General features: G+C 41.8%; 1 protein-coding gene across 2 annotated transcripts in view; it reads left to right on the top strand.

Moving 5' to 3' along the window:
- Positions 1 to 9,560, top strand: part of LOC109405212 (homeotic protein ultrabithorax) — a 229,713-nt gene extending 220,153 nt beyond the window's left edge. For both annotated transcript variants that reach the window (XM_019678239.3, XM_019678240.3), the window contains one exon: positions 6,785 to 9,560. In XM_019678239.3, coding sequence (XP_019533784.1) covers positions 6,785 to 7,074 — 290 coding nt within the window. In that variant the 3' untranslated portion in view covers positions 7,075 to 9,560. The remainder of the gene's footprint in view (positions 1 to 6,784) is intronic.
- Positions 9,561 to 22,897: the final 13,337 nt, after the last annotated feature.

A 22,897-nucleotide genomic window follows, 5' to 3' on the forward strand; every position in this document is an offset into this window, starting at 1 on the left:
GGGCGGGCAACATGGGAATCCTTATGACTTTGTAAATACATATCGGATTGGTTTGTTTGCGTTTTCTTTATTCTTCAATACATCAGTTAAAAGTCAATAAAAAAATCATAAAATACAAAGCATTCCTTTGGAGAATTAATGTTCAATGTACTCAAGGTACTTATCGCAAAAAAATTCTTGGCCTATCTCGATTCGTAGAAAATTCAGACAAGGAATCGACTCAAGCAAGCGTTGCAGAAACAGACTGTTGAATGTTGCTGCAATGAAAATGTTGTTGTGAATAAGCTAAGGAATCGATCAATAGTCGGAACGGCTGTACTGTCCTCGGTCGCATAATTGTCATATGTTACAATAGAAAAAAAAAACAGCAACAAGAGAATACTCCCTCAATTGTATTCACTTGCCGTAGTATAAGTTGACCAAAACTTATCATTTGTTAGTATCCGCTGCCTTATTATCCGATTCCGATGCAATTTTACTTTTACTTGTAGTCATACAAAGATTTGGTGTCAGTTAAAAACTGCTATTTGTGTGACCTGTTCTGGGTATCACCCCATCCCGGAGAACAGTGTAGTCATGAAATATTCTACAAACCATGCAACACAAATGATCACTCTATCTAGAGCTGCTCTACTCCACTTTGGCAGTCAGAAAACTCCGTGCAACGTGTGAAGGTATATCAAACCCCGCAGTTCGCCGTCTCCGATAGTCGTCAATCCAGAAAATTAGACTCCGCAAATCAAGCTACTCACCAGCCAGATTTCTGACTTTCTTACGGCTTTTATGCCTGCCGCAAATATATTCCGAGTACCAACGTCTTCTCGTCGATTCCTTCAAAGCCATCCGTTTCTACTGCTCCCACGGCTGTTGAAGAAGCTCAAAGTTTGCCGATCAACCGGAATCTCTTCCGTCCAACGTTTACTTCGATTCAGATGCTACTATGTCCTACGTAGTTCTGAATGCTGTAGAACTCTCTCCAGGAAAAAAAAAAGATTTTCTCGAGTACACAAAACCTCCGCAACGTGTCGTTCATGAAGCCAGCAGAATATGTTTGGACCCCCTGGTAATACCGAACAAACGCTCGTTCAGCAATCTAGCTCGATTTGGATCCAGTCTACAATAGCAAAAATCCAACACTCAACTAACCACACAGATCGAAAAAAGAATGTAATATTCTGTGACATATGATGCACATGATTGGAGCGTGGGATATCACAGAAGTTTACATGACATATCATGTAAAAGTCATAAAACATCATGTAAACTTCCATTATATGTCATGTAATTCAGCATGACTCTCAGTATTTACATGACATATAACACAAATTTACATGATATATCATGTAAACCATCATAACACTTAGTTTACATGACTAAAATTAAGTTTACATGACGTGTAAATATCATTATTTTTATCTGTGGCACTCAACATTGTCTCGTATCGTCAATCGGGCACAAGTGCTAACGTAAGCCCTACACCAACCCAAATCATTGAGTCGACTCCAGCGTCTTGGACTAGGTCCAGATAGAGAGATCTTATTGAACACCTTTCGATGCCCAGCTATTACCTTTAGTAGCCTAGACCCCGTCAGTGCGGAGTCTCCCACGCACCGGAACTGACGGACAACCCTTTGCATTGAGGGAAGATCTAGAAGAGAATAACTGGACAGTGGACACTCATGCTCATTACCTTGGACGTTGCGGGAAGTGAAATTTTGGCAGAACAGTGGACGCATCGGTTACTGATCGTTCCCCCAATGGACGACGAGAGAAGTCAAGCCCACATCATGGAAGCTCATATCCATGATCCTTACCGAACTACCCCACCATCCTCTGATAGGCAAACGCCACACAAGTTTTCCCCACTGTCGGGCTATCCAATGCTACCAAAAACATCAAAGCTTTGGCCTCTGTGGAACGGTTTCCTAAACAACCTAGCGAATCTCGATCTGATCACAGCCAACGATCCTCATTGTGGACTATCCTTTCAGGAGGTAAATAAGGTTATAGTCGCGTAACTCGACCACTTCGTAGACAGTAAGTTCACATGGGTTTAAAACCAGGGACAGATTTCCGTCATTTCGTTGTTCTTGAAGTGCTGCTGTCTATTCATTTACCTATCTGACATCAGCATCAAAACTTCTCTCCTGGTTGTCGGCGTTACCATTCAAGGTCCCATCAAAATCTCTATTGCCTGTATCAACTTACCGTCTGGTAATATCCCTGACCTGCACAGTGAACTAGACAATATCGTCAGTCATATTCCGAAGCCCAGGATGCTTCTGGATGATTTCAACACTCACCATTCAAACTGGGCGGTAATCGCTCTGACCTTAGGGGTTCGACCCTCTTCAACGTATTCAAAAGCACCGATTTGGCCGAACTCAACAACGGTTCCCTGTTTCACAACAATCGATCAACAGCAATTGACATTTCCGTTGTCAGTCATTCCAAAGTTCAGCGCTTCTAACAGGGAGTCAATTCGCTGCAAATATATACAAACGCCAAAGCCACTATCATCACTAGGCGTCCCTGCGCTGGTTATACGACCAAGCGGACTGCACTACATACATCGACATCATCCATTCTTCCCTTCGATCGAACCCGCCATATGATCTGATGGATTTCTCTGTAATACTCATGTGAGCCCCAGCCGAATTTATTTCAAAAACAAGCAGCACACCTAAGGCCGTACGGCTCTCAGAAGTGGTCCCAGAATGCCAAGCAAGCTGTTAATGCGCTGAGGAAAGCGTTTGGGGTGAAGCGAGAAGCCGCCCTCGATCTAGAGCGGTCTCTTCGTAATGATTATCGACAAGTCATCCGAGAAGCTGAAATAGTTTGCTGGAACTGCTTTCTCGAAAATATGAATGCCACAGGTCTTCAGCAGATCCATGGTCAAAAGGCAACGCTCTCAGTGAATGCAGTGCAATGGAGTGAGCACCACTGATCCATCGATTATCGTAACCGGCTTTGGCGAGTATTTCGCTGGCCTAGCAGTGAGCTGGCTGTCCTTCGACGTTCTGGAACCACTTCTGCTGACATCCTCTGTTTTCGTTGTGCCCATAGATCGTACCCCAGCTTTTCTCTTTAACCTTTTGAAGCCTGAGGAGTCATATATGACCCCGGCGGTGAAACCGAGCATAACAATCAGGTTCTAGGTTGCGACGATAGCGCCAAAACAATCCGGCTCCAAAGGGTTTAGCAAGATCCAATATGCACTAGGACGCAGCTGCGTCCCGACGACATCGGCTACCCAATACTGAAGATGTGGAAAGGTCCAGGTCAACTAGCTCTGCTACATAAAGCAAATCAACAAAATGTGGGAAGGAGAGACTTACCCACCCGAGTGGCGTGAAAGATTTGTAGTCCACACGAAAGATCCATCGAGCTTTTGGCCAATCTATCTTACAAAGAGACAACTGTTATGCTGAGATATGCTGTTTCCCAAAGCGGTGGAGTTACTAGTGAACCGGTGGATACCACGGCGGTGGCAAAGACAACAGGCGTTTTGACCTGGATACGACTTGAACGCGCATTTCTCTGCTCTTGGTAAAGTTCTCAACGGAACAAAAACTCTAAACTATCACATCGAAATCGTCTCTCTAGATATCTCGACGGCTTTTAACCGGACATGGACTCCCTTAGTTCTCCGTAAGCTTATCACATGAGGTCTTGCCGACCATATTCTCTACGTTTTGAAGAACTTCCTGGCAAACCGTTCCTTCCGAGTTATCATCAGCAATGGGAAATCCTGGGGTCAGTGAATGTGGCGGCCCTTTTCCTCATTGCAATGGATGAAGTATTTGACGTCGTGGGAAGTAAAAATTTGGCAGATCTGGGGACGCACCGGACCTTCCCAGTGGAGTGCAAATCGTGGTATTTCGAACGATATCAATTGTAATTGTTGTGTCTAGAAGGACGATTGCATCCTCAAGTTACCTCAAGTCATCTGGATACAGAATAAAATACCGTCCCGTCGTCGAATCAAACGAACGGTCCATTCTCTTTCATTCCATCCCCATAATACAGTTAAAACCCTCGGAGTCACTATTGGTAACGACCCTTTCATTGGCCCTTTCTAGTCCGCACTGAAGCAGACAAAGCTGTATGTCCTAGAGATTTCGTGCTTATCATTAGACGCTATAATCAACTTACTTGCCTTTATATACAATAGGTACGTCAGGACAATCTCGTACCTTCTCCCGTCGACCTCGGCTGACATAATATACTTCAATTCCGGATAGGTCCCTTTCCGTTTTCAAAGAACTGTGGCACTTTGCTGTAAGGCCGCACCGTTTGCTTGGCGGATTCCCAGATCCTCCAGATTGGGATAGATAGGGGCAGATAATCTACTACAAAAGACCGCTGATTAATGCTTTAGTCGCCAAAATACAATGGTATGGTAAGGGTGACTGCAGATATCCAAAAATTCGTATCGATAACTGGAATAAACGAAGCTTTCGGGCAGGAGATAACTCGATCTACCTACGACGAATCGTAGTCGAGCTACTTGGAACAGATTACACATAATTTAATTATCGGCAATTGTTTAGCATATGTATGTATCCCGCACAAAAACAAATCCTGGAGGAATCCCAGAACAAGTTCCAGGAGGAATCCCAAAAGAAGCTCGGGGAGAAATCTCGAAAGAATCTTCCGAAGGAATCCTGGAATGATCTCCCGAAGAAATCATTGAAGGAGTTCCCGGAGAAATTGAAGAAGAAGTCTCCTGAGAAATCCCGGATGGAGTTCCTGGAAGAATCTGAAGCAATCCCGGAAGAAATTTCCTAAGCAATCCCAGAAAGAACCTCCGGGGAGAAATTCCCGGAAGTATCCTAGAAGTACATTCTAGTGTGATCACAGAAAAAAAAATCCTTGAAGAATTTTGGAAGGAACTAAGCTCGTAATGGAGCACTTTGAGAAGTCCTAGAAAGAGCTCATATCTGGAGAAACTGGAATCTGGAGGAATTCAAGAAGTAGTAAATCTCAATAGGGGGAATTCCAGAAATAATTCCTTTGAAAATCTTAGAAGGACTTCTTGTAGAAATCCCAAGAACTCCTGGAGGAATCACAAAAGGAAGTGTTGAAAGAATCCCAGTAGAAACTTCTGTAGGGAGAGCAGAATGAATATTTGAAGGAGTTCCAGAAAGAATCCAAGAAAAAAAAAATATCAAAAAGTTTAATGGTATAATGGTATAATCATTATTCTTTTGTGTATAATATTCATCGCTTTTTTTGTTTATTAAACTCTTCTCAAGCGTGCCAATGTAGAGCTATTGTGGGGCTATCTTAGTCTATATTGGTTAAGAAATATACCTATTAACCCAAAATAAGGCAAAATGTTGTTCTGATGGTTGCTTGGATTATCCGTTGATTTGAATATAATAAAACAACGAACAAACTACAAGTATCCCACTACTACCTACATAACTACATCCCCGGTTTCGCAGCCATCCGTTGTGATTTCACCGCTCTTCGTTTGTTAATTCAGTGAAACGAATCTTGATTTATGTCTCTATTTCCCACATATGTCTCCATATATTTTTCAAGCGATCGCATCGGTTGCCTAACCCCCTCCTCACAAACCCACCAAACCCAAGATGGGTTACCACCACCGGTTGTTGCCAATCGAAAACCGAAACCTCGAAGAATAGACTCATCTATGGAAACTGATAATTATAAGTTGATTCTCGCTGCTTCTGATTTGGATGCCCCAAAGAGAGCCCCCCATTCGCCACGGGAATAAAAGCAGGAAACCAAAAAGAAGAGATTCCAATTTTCTCGTGTCTTAATTTGGACCATCGTCGTCGTAGCCGTCGTTCTCATGGTGGTTTGGTTGGCTTTTTTTTGCGTGTCCCTTTGCGGCGGCAAATAACAGGAAAATAGTCGAATTTTTGGGGGCAACCTCCGAAATTATAGCCTTGTGTGTGGACCGCAGCGTCGGATTGGATGGCTTTTCGTCAGGTATTTCTCCGTGTTTTCCCAGCCAGCGCTGTAATTACAGCCCTGGAAGTCAAAATTCCAGCCCTGTTTGTGAATGTGTGCGTGTGTGTGTGGGTATGAGCGTACTGCACCTCGAAGACATCCACAAGCAATTGTTAAGGTAAAAGAAGGAACGAAAAATGATAAAAGTGCCGCTTGCTACGATCGACAAAAACCAGGCCGTTGAACTTGTTTTTCTCCCCTTCGGTCGGATGGCTTCTCGAGCACCATCCAAGAAGGCCGAAAGGGGAAATTGTTTCGAAAAATGCTGCTTCACGTTTCTGCGGTCGAGCGCTGAAATTCCCGATAAGAGCGAAGAAGGGGGCCACAAAAAAATCCTTGCGATTCCTCGAGCAACAACAACCCAAAAGCAGCGAGCAGCCAACAATTGAACCAATTTTGGCGGCCAGGATGGTTTGAGGCTATTTTTTGAAATAATTACATTATAATTGATCAAATAATACAAATTTCACCGGACCATTGTTCAATCGCGGTGGATTTTATTTGCCTGCCCTCGGGAGGACCGGGACTGGCAGAGTGCTCAGACATGAACACGAAGGGGGCAATAATTTGAATAATGGTCCGTCTACGTTGTTGGATTCAAATTTTGGAAGATGGTTTCGCCATGGCAAGATACGTAATGGCGTGATTACAAGATTTATGTCTGGTGTTCTTGAAAGCATTGTGGAACACAGTGGGGTGAAGTTTATGTTTTATTTAATGTATTCTCGTTACCTGTATTTGAATAAACCCCATAGCTTTTGATTTCGACTCATGAATATCCTTTTCGTCCTTCCAACAGGTGCCAACGGATTGCGGAGACGAGGCCGGCAAACGTACACCCGATACCAAACGCTGGAGCTGGAGAAGGAGTTCCACACCAACCACTACCTGACCCGCCGGCGCCGGATCGAAATGGCCCACGCGCTCTGTCTGACGGAACGGCAAATCAAGATCTGGTTCCAGAACCGGCGGATGAAGCTCAAGAAGGAAATCCAAGCCATCAAGGAGCTGAATGAACAGGAGAAGCAAGCCCAGGCCCAGAAGGCTGCTGCGGCGGCGGCACAGGCGGCCCTGCACGAGCAAAACTAGGGGTTAGACCATACCAATCACAGTAGTTCTAGTAATTATTTATATTAACTTTAATATGAGTTTCCGCGCAAAACAAAAAAAAGGTTTGTTGGCGATCAGCGAAATATTTTCGTCTTGTGTCTGTACAGTTGTTTTAGTTCTTTTATGTTTTACTTTTTAACCGATACACGTTACGTTTCAATTTTAGTTCCGTTTCCAATTGCAACGACGAAGGTTGGCTTTGTTCTATATTAGATAAATTAATTTTGTAAAAAGAAATGTTGCTAAAGAGATTAATTTAAACAACTACTAAAACGCTAGTGAAAGGTATATTTCCAAAAACCAGAGATCTGACCCTCGGTGATAGAGGAGAAGAGGTAAGGTTCCCCAGTTAGGGGAAGTGCTGTACATAGATTTCGACTATAAGAAAAAGTGGGATGAAAAAGTTGTACAAAGAAGCTGGTAGAAACTATTTTCGAATCTCAATCTAAACTCAGTCTATACGAAAGGTTTGCCTCCTTTTGTGATGTGGTAAAAATGCAATACATAAGTAGGAATTATTAGCAGACAGATACGGAGGCGTAACAACGCTTTTTCGCAGATACAAAGAATCCACTTTTGTAGATGACAGATTTCCTTCACTTTTATTCAATTAGCTTAGTTGGAGATAAACTTACTCGGTTTTGTTCGTCCTAATTTCAATACTTGAGTGTACTTCTGTTTGCAACGCTTTACCACCCGCAACTTACCGTTCTAGTTTGTTTCTTTGTTTAATTGAAACTTTTGCAAAAGTGGACTACAAACATGCCGTCTATATATTCATTTGATACGTACTTCAAATAATTAGAATTATTGTCCAAAGTTTTCAATACGTGGGTGCGTGGTGTTCTAAATTGCTTTTCTAAATCATTTGGTCATATCTCGCCATACTTCGAATAGCTCCAATGTGTCATAGAACAAAAGTAAATGTCAAGCCCTGGGCAATGTGGTACATATTCTTCCATATGTTTTTCTATAAAAACTTGAAAGGCAATTTCATTTTCAATCTCTTACAACTTTATGACCATGAACATTTATTTGACTTGGTGGTTTACAAAAGCACTTCAATGCAACTCTCACTCTAGAATTCCAGTATTGTTTACGTTTTCCCCAGTCTAAACAAGAAAAGCAACCAAGATACGTAATTTCGTGCATATTTTCAAAAAAAAAACACTATCACTGATCATCATCCAGTTGGTTGGTTAAATCCTGATCCTGTCGTAGTAATATATTGTTCATGTACTTATTTATTACAGGGAAACAAACATGTATATAGCAAAAATGTTATGTTTTCCCTCGTCAAAATTACCTTCAGTGCAATAATTTACAAAACTAAAGCTTTCTGTCAGTTGGCCGAATAAATTGTATGCTAAATTAATCCTTCTCATCTGTCGCGAGTTAAGCTCAGCTGCACGTGTAGTAAACGTCAACCGCCGTAGTGTAGTTTAATCTCTACTGTTAGAATCACACTGAAGCAACCCGACAAGACATGCAACACTCAAACCAATCCACATCTTCCTACCATCTCTTCTAACCCTTTCAACCTGTTTCAGTTCCATCACTTGTGTGCTTCAAAATTGATCAATCTCCTTTCGTTTCTCATGCGAGAAATTTACCTATTTAAAACAAGCCAAAATACAGTAGCATAAAGTAGGAGCAACTCGATTCCCCTTCTCATCCCAGTACATAGGCATCCAAAACACATCCTAACAAATGCTCATTGTCCATGACAGCTAGATTTGTAATGTTTGTTTCCAATCGTTCTACTATCATACATGCCCTTAGCCATCTAAAAAAACATTCTGACCCAGTGTGAAACGAATGCTCCTTAATGTTCAATAGAAAAGGCTAAATGGAAGGAATAGATCAAAAATACGTAATTAGACGAGAATAAGAGTAATTTAAACCGTAAAAAACACAAATGGAAAAAATGTATACGTAAATAGATGGTAAGGTAAAGTATATTTAATGAAATAATAAAACAATGGAAAAGTAAAATAACATCAGAAGTGGTTACAAAAAATCGAAAACAGAAAAAAATAATTTAAAAGTAATGGATGATACGTAAGTAAATAAGATTTTATAGTTGATAAGTAACTTAATTGGAATGGAACATTGAAGCAACCCACAAACACTGACACAAACATAGCAACACTTACACACAAAATCACCACTAAAAACAGAGCAAACATATTCCAGTGAGAGTAGATGAGGGAAAACTTAAACCAAGAGGGCTGTCAATATTTGACGACGACAACAGATAAAGCAAGCAAGTAAGCAAGCAAACAAGCAAGAAGGCAGTTCCTATGACGTTAAACAAGAGAAAACAAAGGTGGGGAAATCAAACTTAGTGACCGTGTGCGCAATAGAGTGTGTACGCGCATGTTCATTCATCCATTAATGGTAATGATGATGATTAAAAAAAAAAAACAAAACCCTATGACAAAATAAATGACTATGAAAATTTAGTTGGAATGCTTCGGCATTCATTGCGAAATAGAACGGAAGAAATCCTTCATTGAAACCCTTTCGCGTCAAACGTTTTTTTTTTTTTTTATCTAGTTCATTTATTTGGGGCTCAATCGCGTATAACGCTTTACGGAGCCGAGGATCTTTCTTTGTACTTAATAGTATACATTATACAGAGTAATAACTTTTTAATGATATCTGTTAGTAATGGGTGGAAGCCAGGGTACTCGTGGCAGCTCGAGGTTAGAAGGTCACATTTTGAGGGATGGACAGGGTAAGGATTGGGTCAAAGGTTTCACTGCTGCTCATCCGGTGGTGAATCGCATCTTGCTAGCGTATTCGGTGCCTTGTGGTGTTGGTACCAACTTGTTCTGGGACTTGGTCTTCCGGATGGCCAGGAGCAGCTTGGTAACACAAAGAGGACAAAACAGAGAAAAAAAAAACTGGAGAAGAAAACACAAGCGAATTAAACTTTTATACCAGCAGAGCGAAGAAAGTCGAAAATACATCCCATGTATGTGATATCGCGGGTCCCCAACACATCTCTCACAAGAACAAAGGGTTGTCTACCTCGGGCCTCAAGGGTATCCAATAGTAGCGCTCTGGAGGCGTCATTATCCGGGCATTGCCAAACTACGTGGTCGATGTCATCATAACCGGAACCGCACTTAGTACAAACATTGCTCAACGCGAGGTTAATCCTGTGTAAATGCGCGTCTAGCGAGTAATGGTTGGACATAAGTCTTGACATCACGCGAATAAAATTGCGACTTACATCCAAACCATACCACCACACTCGCAAAGAAACATTAGGAATAATGGAATGTAACCACCGTCCCAGCTGGCCATCTCGCCAATCATTTTGCCAACTTTGAAGAGAACTCTGGCGAACAAAATGGAAAAATTCATCATGTGAAATTCTTCTATCATAGATCTCACCTTCCTGTGCGCCCACCTTTGCGAGAGAGTCCGCCTTCTCATTGCCATAAATTGAGCAATGTGAGGGGACCCATACAAAGGTAATCTTGTATGATCTTTCGACCAGTGCACCCATCTGCTCCCTTATTTTTGTAAGAAAGTAAGATGAATGTTTTACAGGTTTCATCGACCGGAGTGCCTCAATCGAACTAAGGCTATCCGAGAAGATGAAGAAATGGTCTACGGGCATGTTGGAAATCATCCCCAAAGCGAAGTTGATTGCTGCCAGCTCAGCAACATAAACCGAACAAGGTTCCTGAAGTTTGCGGAAGGCAGTGAAATTTTCATTGAAGACACCGAAACCAGTGGATCCATTTATGCGAGACCCATCAGTGAAGAATCTCTTACAGGAATTGACATTTTGGTACTTTTCGTTAAAAATGCGAGGAATAGATATACATCGAAGTTGATCTGGTATTCCATGAATAGCTTGTTTCATGGACAGATCGTATTTAACAGAGGAACTGTCATTAGTGAAGTGTACACGAGGAGGATTATAACCTGGGAGGCTTATATCAGATGACATGTAGAAAAGATAGATTCTCATGAATTTTGACTGAGTGTTCAGATTGAGCATTTCTTCGAAGTTTTCAATAACAAGTGTGTTGCTCACTCCACACTTGATAAGTAACCTTAACGAGAGCTCCCAGAATCGGTTCTGGAGAGGTTTCACCCCTGCCAGGACCTCTAGGCTCGCATTATGCGTTGAGTGCATGCAACCGAGGGCAATACGCAAACAACGATATTGAATTCGTTCCAGCTTCATTAGGTGGCAGTTTGCTGCTGAGTGGAAGCAGAAAGAGCCATACTCAATAACAGAGAGAATAGTCGTTTTGTAAAGTTTTATGAGGTCTTCCGGGTGAGCACCCCACCATGTTCCGGTAATTGTGCGTAGAAAATTGATCCTTTGTTGACATTTTTGCACCAAATACTTGATTTGGGTACCCCAAGTGCCTTTTGAATCAAACCAGACCCCAAGGTATTTCGAAGTCAAAGATTGGTCGATTTCTATTCCCAAAAGATTGAGTTTCAGTTGGGCTGGGTTCCGCTTTCTAGAAAACACAACCAATTGAGTTTTTTGCGGAGCAAACTCGATCCCTAAATCTCTTGCCCAGATTGACAGATTATTTAGAGAATTTTGCAATGGTCTTTGCAACATTTCTGCATGTGGGCCTTTTAGAGAAACCACAGCATCATCTGCAAGTTGTCTTAGCGTGCATTGTCCTTCCAAGCAACTATCAATGTCTTTCACGTAAAAATTATAAAGCAAGGGACTTAAACATGAGCCTTGGGGTAGGCCCATGTAACTAATTCTGGAAGTTGTCAGTTGTCCGAGATTGAAACTCATATGTTTTTCTGACAACAAATTATACAAGAAATTATTTAAAATTCCTGGAAGTCCACTATTGTGCAGTTTTTCTGACAATATTCCTATGGAAACTGAATCAAAGGCGCTCTTAATATCCAAGAAAACTGAAGCCAGTTGCTCCTTTTCCGCAAAGGCCAGTTGAATATCTGTTGAAAGCAACGCTAGACAATCGTTTGTTCCTTTGCCCTTGCGAAACCCGAACTGTGTATTTGAAAGCAAGTTATTCGATTCGACCCAATGGTCGAGTCGTGATAGGATCATTTTTTCCAACAATTTCCTTAAACATGATAACATAGCAATTGGACGGTATGAATTATGATCAGACGCTGGTTTACCAGGCTTTTGAATAGCTATTACTTTGACCTGTCTCCATTCATGCGGAACGATGTTGTTCTCCATGAATGAGTTGAACAGGTCCAGTAATCGTCTTTTCGCGATATCTGGGAGATTCTTTAGAAGATTGAACTTGATCATATCGCTTCCCGGAGCGGAATTGTTTGATGAAAGAAGAGCCATAGAAAGTTCCAGCATAGTGAAGGGTCTGTCCAGAGAACCGTCTCTTGGGGATGTTTCCCAAGAAATCGGTTGTGCTGGGACTGAGTCTGGGCAGACCTTTTTCGCGAAGCTGAATATCCAACGGTTGGAGTATTCGTCACTCTCATTAGAAGAAGAGCGGTTTCGCATGTTGCGAGCCACTCTCCAAAGCGTTGTCATTGAAGTTTCTCTTGAGAGACCCTCAATAAAGTGTCGCCAATAACTACGCTTCTTCGCTTTCAGCAGGTTTCTCAGCTGTCTTTCGAGCTTTGCGTACTCTTGATAAAGATCTGAGGTACCGTGCCTACGAAAAGTTTTGAAAGCATCAGATTTTTTAAGATACAACTGGGTGCAATCATCATCCCAGCCTAGTGTGGCTGGTCTTCTTTTGAAGGTTGCACTTGGAACACGTCGTTTTTGTGATTCTAATGCACTCTTATATATCAGTTCAGACAGGAATCGATACTCATCCAAAGGTGGGAGGGGATTGAATGATTCGATGCCAAAAGATACCGCTTCTGCATACTTTTGCCAATCGATATTCCTTGTGAGGTCAAAAGGAACCTGAATTGGATGGTCTGACCTTTCACTATTATGCTTTATGGTGGTTATAATGGGTAAGTGATCACTACCATGAGGATCCTCGATTACCTTCCACAAGCAATCGAATGATAGTGAACTTGACCCCAGTGATAGGTCGAGACGACTTTCTTTGCCGTCAGATGCAATACGTGTCACTTCACCTGTATTTAAAATGTTCAAATTGAAATCGTCGCACAAATCATAGAAAACGGCCGCTCTATTATCGTCATATGGTTCGCCCCACCCTGTACCATGCGCGTTCATATCACCCAGAATTAAAACTGGATGTGATAGTGCAGAAACCGCATTCCAAAGATGACGGCGGTTAATTGAAATTCTTGGAGGAATGTAAACGGAAGCTACGCAAAGTTCTTTACCCTTTACGTTTATTTGGCAAGCGACGATTTCTACGCCAGGATGAGTCGCGATTGGAATTCTATAAAATGAGTAAGTCTTTTTGATCCCCAAAAGAACTCCCCCATAATGGTCATCTCTATCCTGGCGTATAATGTTAAAATCGTGGAAGTTGAGTTCATCTTCAGAAGAAAGCCATGTTTCACAAAGGGCAAATATATCACAATCAGAGTTGTGAATCAAAAACTTAAACTGGTCTAATTTAGGTTTTAGACTATGACAGTTCCACTGTAGCACAGTGATCATATCTTGTACCTCACTTGATGAATTATCCATCGAAAGATATGATCGCAGCAAGGAGGGGCCATGATTGTGTCAGATTCCGAAGATATTCTTCTACTGTAGGTATAAACATATCAATAATGCCTCTAATTGTTTCTGGAAGGCTGAGGGCATCATATAAGCGATCCACGAGAACCCTAAAAGTAAACAGTCCTCGCTTGGGTCTAGGAGGCTTGCTTGAATTGCGAGGAACTTTGGTAGCTTTTTTCTTGCTACCTTGTCGATTATTTCTCTTTGAAGTGTATTTAACAGGCGGAGACGGGGGTGACAGGTTCTTGCTACAACATGGATCTGAAGCTAGAGGAACCTGATTCTTCGGAGTTTTTAAGTTTACCCCGTCCCCTTTGACATTAGGCAAACTTTTGAGGGAAGACTTCAAAAAGACCTTTCGGCGCAATCCCGGGGAAGATGATGACTTCCTTTTTCCAGGTGCGTGTACCTCCGAAAGAGATCCACCCTCATCAGTTTCGCCATCGTCCTGATCATCGGAAGACAACTCCTGATAGGGATTTTCAACTGGGACAGCTGATTCAGACACGGAATCTGGTGTTTTAAAAGATTTCACCATCTCCGCATAGGTCTGCTTGGAGCGCCTTATAATAGAGCGACTCTCATTTCGAATGCGTCTTTTGTAAGCCGGGCAAACTTGCAAGTCGTGTGGATCTCCGCCACAGTAGCTACATTTTTCCGCTTCCTGTGTGCAAGAGTCCTCCAAATGAGCTTGGTTGCATTTGCCACAACGGGGCTTGTTGTCGCAAAAGCTATCACTGTGACCAAACTGCTTGCATTTGGTACAATTAAAAACCTTCGGCCTAAAAAGATGCACTGGGTAAAAACCACCATCAATTACAACAAATTCCGGGAGGACGGAACCTGGAAAAGTCACTCGAAAAAACGCTGAAGGCGAGTACACCTTTTTATTTCCTTCCATGGAAACCTTAGATAAGCGTTTACAGTCTAGGATAGCCACATCAGGAATTGACCTATTTTTGAATCGACCAAAGCCGGTCTTGATGTCCTCACATGTCAGCATTTCGTCGAGGATCTTCCCCTCCACCTCCACTTCTCGTGCTGGCACATAGACGGCGTATTCAACAGTAAACGCTTCGTGTTGAGCAATTTCATTTGCTGCTTTGTAGCTAGGTGCGGTAACACGCAGCTTGGATGCTTTCACTTGGTGAATAACGGTCCCAGGATACTTACGCGTCAGCTCTCGAGAAATCGAAAGCATATTCAATGGTTTGCATTTGCGCCGGAAATAGACAACCCAAGGTCCAGGCGAAGATGGCTGATAAAACCGCGTACGAGCAATGATATCATTAGGAGGCGTTTCGCCTCCAATCGAATCGTCCATGTGGAAACAAATTTATGGAAAATAACTCAAAAGTGCAAAAGAGGAAGAGAAAAACCCTAAAGTATTTACAGTGCACTTTCTTCCTTAGGACGACAACTGTTTGGTTTGTAAACCAAACAATGTTAATAATATATAGAAAAAAAATAAAGCAAAAAAAAAAAAAAAACTTGTACTAATAATATACGAATTCAATTCTTATGTTTATTTAAGCGCACCCTGTAGGATGCAAAAAAACGGTATTGAAAAAAAAAAGAAAAAATAGCTAATAAAAAAAAAACAAAAAAAAATGGTCCGTTATTTACAGTTTGTACACCCTTACCCGTATACAGTAGTTTGGGAACCACTGTTATGGATGTCAAAAAAAACACGTGGTCGAATGTGGACTGGGGATACAATAGACAAAAGCGATCAAAACAAATTGGGCGGACAAAAGAGTGTATCGAAAGAGTGATACTTATCTGACCGAAGCAGGTAGATATTTATCACAGGCAGGTCGATGGTAAAGCTGTCCGTCGCGTCTGCCTTCGCACCCGTCGCCGCCGTCCTCTTCGATGACGGAGGGGCTGATGATGGCGATAAAGGTGACTTTCTTGGATGCGATGCTTCTTCTTTGATGTACGATGATGCAAGCACCTCGCTTCCCGGGTTGCGCTGGATACCACCTTGCGACACTACACTTCGCACAAGCAGGAAAACGTACGATATAAAAAACCTTCCGCACTTGCGGGGGAAAAAACTCCACTTATACGAGGTCTATCGCGTGGTGAGATACGGAGCACACGTCCGACTCGTCCAAATGCACAACTGGGAATGACGCGTCAAACGTTGTGACCATTACAACCGACCAGTAATCGTTCTAATTTACGAAGTGCTGAGATGGACACGATATTAAAGCGGGAAAGCAAATGGAGGGAATAATCATCGTTTTATTAACAACGTTCTCTTCGGGTACCGAGCATACATAAAGTGTAAAAGTGCGTCTTTTACAACAAACAACGCAAAACGCTCCCATGCCATAGGTAGGTAGGTAGGCAGATACGGCAGTTTGCGACGACAGAAGGCCCCTCGAGCTAATTTGATGCAATAAATTGATGATGACAGAGAGGTGCACTTCAATAGTATGTTATTACCGATCATGTTTGGTTGCCTTCGAAGTGCACTTGGTTGTTTTATGTCCGTCCGTCTACTGTGGATGGCTGCTGCTGCTGCTCGGATGCATGGCGATTATTTAGGAACTACGAAACGTTGCACTATAGGTGCCTCTAAATGGACGGTCTGATTTGGCCCCTCCGGCGAGGGGCGAATGAAAAATGGCTGCGGTTCAGGATGAATGGTTGGGGTCCGCGTGTTTGGGAGAGCTACTTGTGAGTGTGTTTGCAAGATGACGGATACGTGTTTCCTATCTGCTTTATTCATTTACGGAAACCAATATGCGTATTCATTATTAAGAACTTTTGATAATCAGAATTTTTATCATACATACTTTCCATTAGCATCAATGATGTGTGTGTAGATCTTATTTAGGAGAATTTTGGCTATGAAAAACAGCCAATTACTTCTCTTTTGCTCGCGATTTTTTCTAGTTTTTATTTCTGTGTATTTTAACAGAAATAAAAAAAACATTTTCAAAAACGGCATCGACTCTCGTATGGTGGCACATCATTTGCATCCTACTAGAGCGAAAATAGCAGAGTATATCTGATCATCTTGGATTTGACTTTCTCAATTGGCTTTTTTAACGGTGTTGAGATAATTCCATATTCTGAATCTGCATGCCAAACTGAGCCGAAATCCAAATTTTCATGAGTTTTGGTGCCCGGGAACCCATTTAAAATCAATTTGAAGTTTGTATGGGAGCGATTTGATGAACAACCCCTCGTCGGATTTTGTACTGGGCGGAGCTGTCAAACAGTTGTCCAGCTGTGAAAAGGTGATTTGAAAAAATCTCTTTGGAATTGATTTTAGGTATCAACATAAAGTTCTAAAAATCTGAAAAATATCATAGTGGCTCAGAAAAAGGTGCTCTTCCATTTAAAAATATAAAATCATTGAATTTTTCTTAATTTAAAAACCCAATCCTTCCAATCCAGACGATTTGGGCAGGACTCCATCCTACGGCTGCTGTTACCATAACCGATCTGACCAAGCAAAATTATAAGGACCGCAAACAATATGGCTCCCGGAATTCGGAAACTTCCCGGAAGTCATCCAAAGTTGCGTAAGAATGTCAATGAAAATCCGAACAGATTTGTTCACATCGCTTTCATTGTACAGTAGAGACCAATCCACTAAGAGCACATTTAACGGTGCGCTTATATACCCCGTTTGGCAGCTCTGTATCATTGCAGCAAAATTTACTGGTCGCTGCTAGATGCGCAAGCAAAGTAGTAGCGCTATGGGTGGGTGACCAAATATAGTAGCGCGACTGTTGTGCTGCCTTAAATGCTATAGAATATGGCAGCCCTTCCGATACGAATCAGAGCGACAAATTTGATGGTACCTGTGTGGATAAGGGTGGTTAACCCTCGAGCAGTCGCGTCTTTGACTACCTGCAGCGACGCCGCGCTCACGCTGTATACCACATGCGTGCTTTTTTCATGGTGCGTGTACTCAGTACACGACGCGACCGCTCCCGGGTTAAGTCAAAATGGTAGCGCTAAGGGGGTTGCTTGAATAGTAGCCGCCGTTAGGGTTGCTCTTAGTAAGAGAAGATCATTTTTGCTTGAGCAGCGAGAAATGCACAGTTCCGATTGGGTTTCGCTTGAGGGGTGATTCACAAATTATGTCCAAAAATCGGCCTTTTTCTACCCTAACCACCTCCCCCCCACAAACTTTTTGTATGGGGCCTTAATAATTTTTGTATGGATCCTCACGCTCAGCAAAACCCCCTCCCCCCTAGAAGCGTGACGTAATTTGTGCACGGACCCTGACGATTCAATGCTGGCATAACCGGCGAACTCATGCCGATTATGGCGAGTGCCGCACAAAAATTATTGCGAATTTCGCAATTTTGCGGACGCAGGAGCTGATTTTATGAATGTGCAATTGTTACACATGTTTTGAGTGGTCTGGAAATTATGCACTTATGAGTAGAACTTACACTTTTTAGTGCTGAGCGGTTTCAACGTGAAGTTGTTCACCTTTTATTTTCCGTACAATATTGGCAAGGAATTTTAGCACCAGTGAAGAAAATTGTCAGACAAAAGAGACACAAAACAAGCAACAAAGAAGGTGCGACGATTAGTCTTTATCCCTACTGGTGACAGATAATGACATGATCTCGAAATTTTTTGTTGCAGACAAAACGGAAGCTGAATTTGTTGCGTACTTTTCAACTCGTGAATAATCAATTATTGCTAACCCAAAGTCGAAACTGTTTGATGATAGAGCTTCACCAGAGTTGCAGTGCTTACCGACTCGAAGTTACCGTTCAAAAATTGCAATGCAAGGCTTAAAAATCTCTAAACTCGTGGTGTACGATGTTAATCCCGTTATTTTCAAGTTGGGACAAACTTATGTCGCATGGGTTGTTTTGTCGCAACAAATACAGGTTGCGACATTGTCATTATTGTTGCGCGATGGTTGAATTTTGATTCACTGTTTAGCACCCATGCAGAGTGTCTCAGTAAACGGATTCAACTTGAGTAGTTTTCAGGATCTAAGATCTTGATAACTACTTCGGCGTTGTGATGCAATAATCTCAGACCTCTTCTATTGTACTTCCATTCAACGGCGATGTTTGCGAACCACTGGCATTGGGCATCGAAACTCGGTAGGCAACTTCGTGCCTTCACCAGCAACATTGCCCTTACCTTGAATCCAATTCCACTCTGTGATGTCGGAGGTATCCAATATTTTCCCAACATGAAAAGCGACGACCTGAGAGTATTTCCGGTGGTCTGAACTAAACCAAAAAAACACATCAAGGGCATCCGTCCAAAAACAGCGTCGTGTGATTTGAATGGGGTGTCCTTGCTCAACACATTTAGCCAGCTGTGTCCCAATAACAGTTGCTTGGAGTTCTAGGCGCGGAATTGATACAAATTTCAGAGGTGGCAATTTTGCTTTGGAAATCACTAAATAATAAGATATTCGATCTTCTTCGACGAGCGGAAGTAACCAACAACTTCGCTAGCACCCACAAAGGTAAACAGTAAACAGCTCTACTATTCAATTAGCTCCCAGCGAAGGCAACAAGTTATAGTGAAAAAACTTGTAATTAGAAGGCAGGAAATGTTGCTAATTGGCAAACTGAGAGAAGAAATTTGTAATAAAAATACGTTCTGGTGGGATTCCAACCTACGGCTTCATATTCGCTAGACTAGCGCTTTAACCAATGAAGCCACAGAAAAAGTAACAATTCTGCAGAATAGAAAGCCAAACTAACTCCGAAGCCACACCGTGTATACTCCGTTTTCACAAACCCATCTCTCTTTCGGCTTAGATGGCGATCCACAGCACACTAGCGTTTCTGCCCACCAACTACAAGTGAGAGTGAATTATTTTTATGAAGCCGAGACTCACTCACGCATACCTACACCTAGCCACCAAGCAGTTTGTTTGCTGGTGTTCAATTCAGTATGCGTCGAGAGTTCAGCACGGTCGCACGCTTTGACGACCAATTGCGCCGATGCACCGCAAGCAAGGGTACAATGCTACATGTTGCCCTTTACTATACTGCCGTGAATCGCAAGTCAGTCCCTTCGCAATTTGGTCAAAATTGAGTTAATAATTGTTTTCGACCTTTCTTCGGATGATATTTCAGCTACGTGAATAAAAATATATAGGGTAAGTGTACCAGTTATGGCTATAGTACCAATTATTCGCCATAGTTATTTGTCACCCTTTAACGATATAAATCAACAAGAAAACAGTTGTGAACAACAGTTCACGTTCGCAAAAGATAGTCGCACTCATTTAAACTCCACAATTTCATCAAATCATGGTGGAAATAAATCATTTTCCTTAAAATTTCGGCTTCCTTGCACCCTTTTTCGCCATGGTGTACCAGTTATGGCTAACCCCATAAGAAATGCATGTAAATAGTGCGGAAAGGAACCGCAGTTTAAAAATGTGTTCATAACTGGTACAGGGTTCCTATCATTGGCACATGCTGTAATCAATACTAAAAGTAGTTTTGGCTCCGTTTTTATATTTTTCCTGTAAAGTATGGAAACTAAGCTGATTACTATGGTCTGGTATCATATTAGACGCAGCCACCCATTTAACGCCCACCGCATTTTCCTGTCATTTTACCAATTTAGTTCATTTTTTGTTTGTGATGAGTCTGTAGTAAGCACTAAATGCGCTGAAAAAATCAGCTGGATGCAAGGCAGCTGTGAAATTGCGGTGGCAGCGTCTAATAAGTAGGCGTCTAAGCTTTTTTCAGTTGAATGATTCTGCCTCACCAAGTTCTTGAACAACAGGAAAAAAATAGTATAGAACGCGAAAAAAATCAATATCTCTGCTCAGAGTGGATGGATACGAATGAATTTTTGAGACAAGCTGCAAGAATCCTTACAGCTTCAGATCAGGAGGGTGTCATTCGCCGCACGATTCTCGAAACCAGTGTACCAAGCCAGATGCCCCACGCTCTCTCTTCTTTACCTTTTTGAAAATATCCTGGAGTACAATATAAATGATTTATTCAATTCGTGTTTGTGTAAAAACTTCCGTAGTATCGAATGGAGCTGGTTTGGTTCACCGCACGGCCTTTAAAATTGAAACATCGTCAAATAACCCCGAAATCCCCTTTTTCTTAAAACTTTCGCGTGCATGTCCGTCCGGAGTGGAACGCAATCGATAAGAACAGGACCAACCTTATGTCAAATTTCCGATACAATGAAGGTTTTCACACAAATACGAGTTTAAAAAATCATTTATTTTGCATGCGAGTTGGAAATAGATGAGGGTATTCTCAAAAAGCTGCGAGAGAAGAAGAGCGAGGTAAAACGAGCTCAATATACGATTATCAGCATCGTGCGGCGAATGACACTCTCCTTATATAAAACACGAACGATTTTGGCAGTTTGTGTCAAAAAATCATTCGAATCCATCCACTCCGAGCAGAGACATTAAATTTATTCGCGTGTAATGCCTACTTTTTCCCACTGTGCAACGGTTGGAGAATTTGATTTCCAATTTCGCATAGTGAAGCCGGTTTGTTCATGTATGAAATGGACATCTTTTGCCAGGTTGATGGCTTTTTCTTTGCCCTCGACGCTTGCCTACATAACTTTTACGGCTTCTGGAAAATGTGATTTGAATCTGGTTGATAATATACTGGGCGCAGCTTGGCGACACTTATTGTCGTGTTAGTGATGAACCCTCCTACGGAGGAAAATCACTTTGATAAAGAATAAAAAAACTTTTTGTCGTCAAAGGTCGTTACCGTAACCACGTATTCGGCAATAGTACCAACATCATGACACCAAAAAATGCGTTGGCAGTGTTGATCGGAACATTTTGGCGATGTCTCTAGAGACAGCAACTGCAGAAAGACCATGGTCTTTCCCGAAATCGATACAGTACCGAAGGTAAATCGTTCAGAAGAACTAGACCTTTTAGAAGGACAGAATTAAGCGAGACTTCACTCACAGTTGCTGCCGCATCCCAAACTATGCGGATCTTATTCGACCTCAGAATACTGTTCGGCGAATATTGGCAATTATTGAGCTTCTCGAGAATTTTTGTGGTGGAATTATCCAATGGGACAGTTTTATCACGGGGCTGGACGTTTTTCTTTTGATGGGGCGTATTGCCCCGTTTGTTTTGAAAAGGCAAATTTTGAAACGTTTTCGAAAAACGTTTCAAAGCTTCCATAGCCACCTCTCCAAAGGCAAAGTTCGCATGCAACACTTCACTAACTTTAGTAACAACGATTTGCAGTGAACAATAGATGGAATAAGGCGTCAGTTTCAGATATATTGCCATTTCTGCTTAGGAGGGCATATTATACCTGTTTACCCTATAATGTGTGTTGGGCACTTTGCAACGATTAACTCGAACCAACGCACAATTTGCGCGCCGAATGCCTATGCGCCAAGTTTTTCACTAGCCAAATCACTATTAATCAGTGGTTTAATGAAGTAAAAGCGTTGTTATCGTCAAAATATCTTTGTTGTACATTATTTCCAGACATAAGGAAGTCCAATGTTTTAGACAAAAAATGGATCCGAACTCAAAGAGAGATAAAGCTCTTGGCGTGAACTATTTTGAAACTTGATTATTTACATTTTGTATGGCGCACAACCCGGCGCATGGGCTATCGGCGCACAAGTTGCGGCCAGTATGCGGATTTCAGAAAAGATTCGCAATATCAAACTCTATTCCTGGGTTCTTGAATTGCTTTAGTAGAAAGTTAACAATTTTATGGCTTTATCGGTCATTTTCTATTCAAAGTGTAAGGGAGTAGAGAGTACCAAGACTGGCAAAAGTTTCAGTTTAGTAAATTCTACATAAGCCACTCATCGGTAGAATCAGGATTGAAAACAGAACAATACATAGGCAGTCGGGTGCCTGAATCTTGGCATGGTGGTATGAACTATCAACCAAGCCGATCTGCTTCAGGTCGTACGGTAAAAGTTTCACGGCAAAAGTGAAATTCACGCATTCGATGTATTCGTTCAATAAATGGCCTTCATGCTTAATTTAATCTTCTATAAATTGTCACACTTGTTCACAACCAAGCAAATACTATCATAAATATCTATCATTTAATTATCCACTTTGATCTCTACTTCTTTACAATCTGAGTAGAAAATGACCGATAAAGCCATAAAATTATTAAGTTGAATTTAAATACGGTCGATAAATCAGTTAAA

This window comes from Aedes albopictus, chromosome 1 (assembly GCF_035046485.1).
Source record: "Aedes albopictus strain Foshan chromosome 1, AalbF5, whole genome shotgun sequence".
In the NCBI taxonomy this organism is placed as follows: domain Eukaryota; kingdom Metazoa; phylum Arthropoda; class Insecta; order Diptera; family Culicidae; genus Aedes; species Aedes albopictus.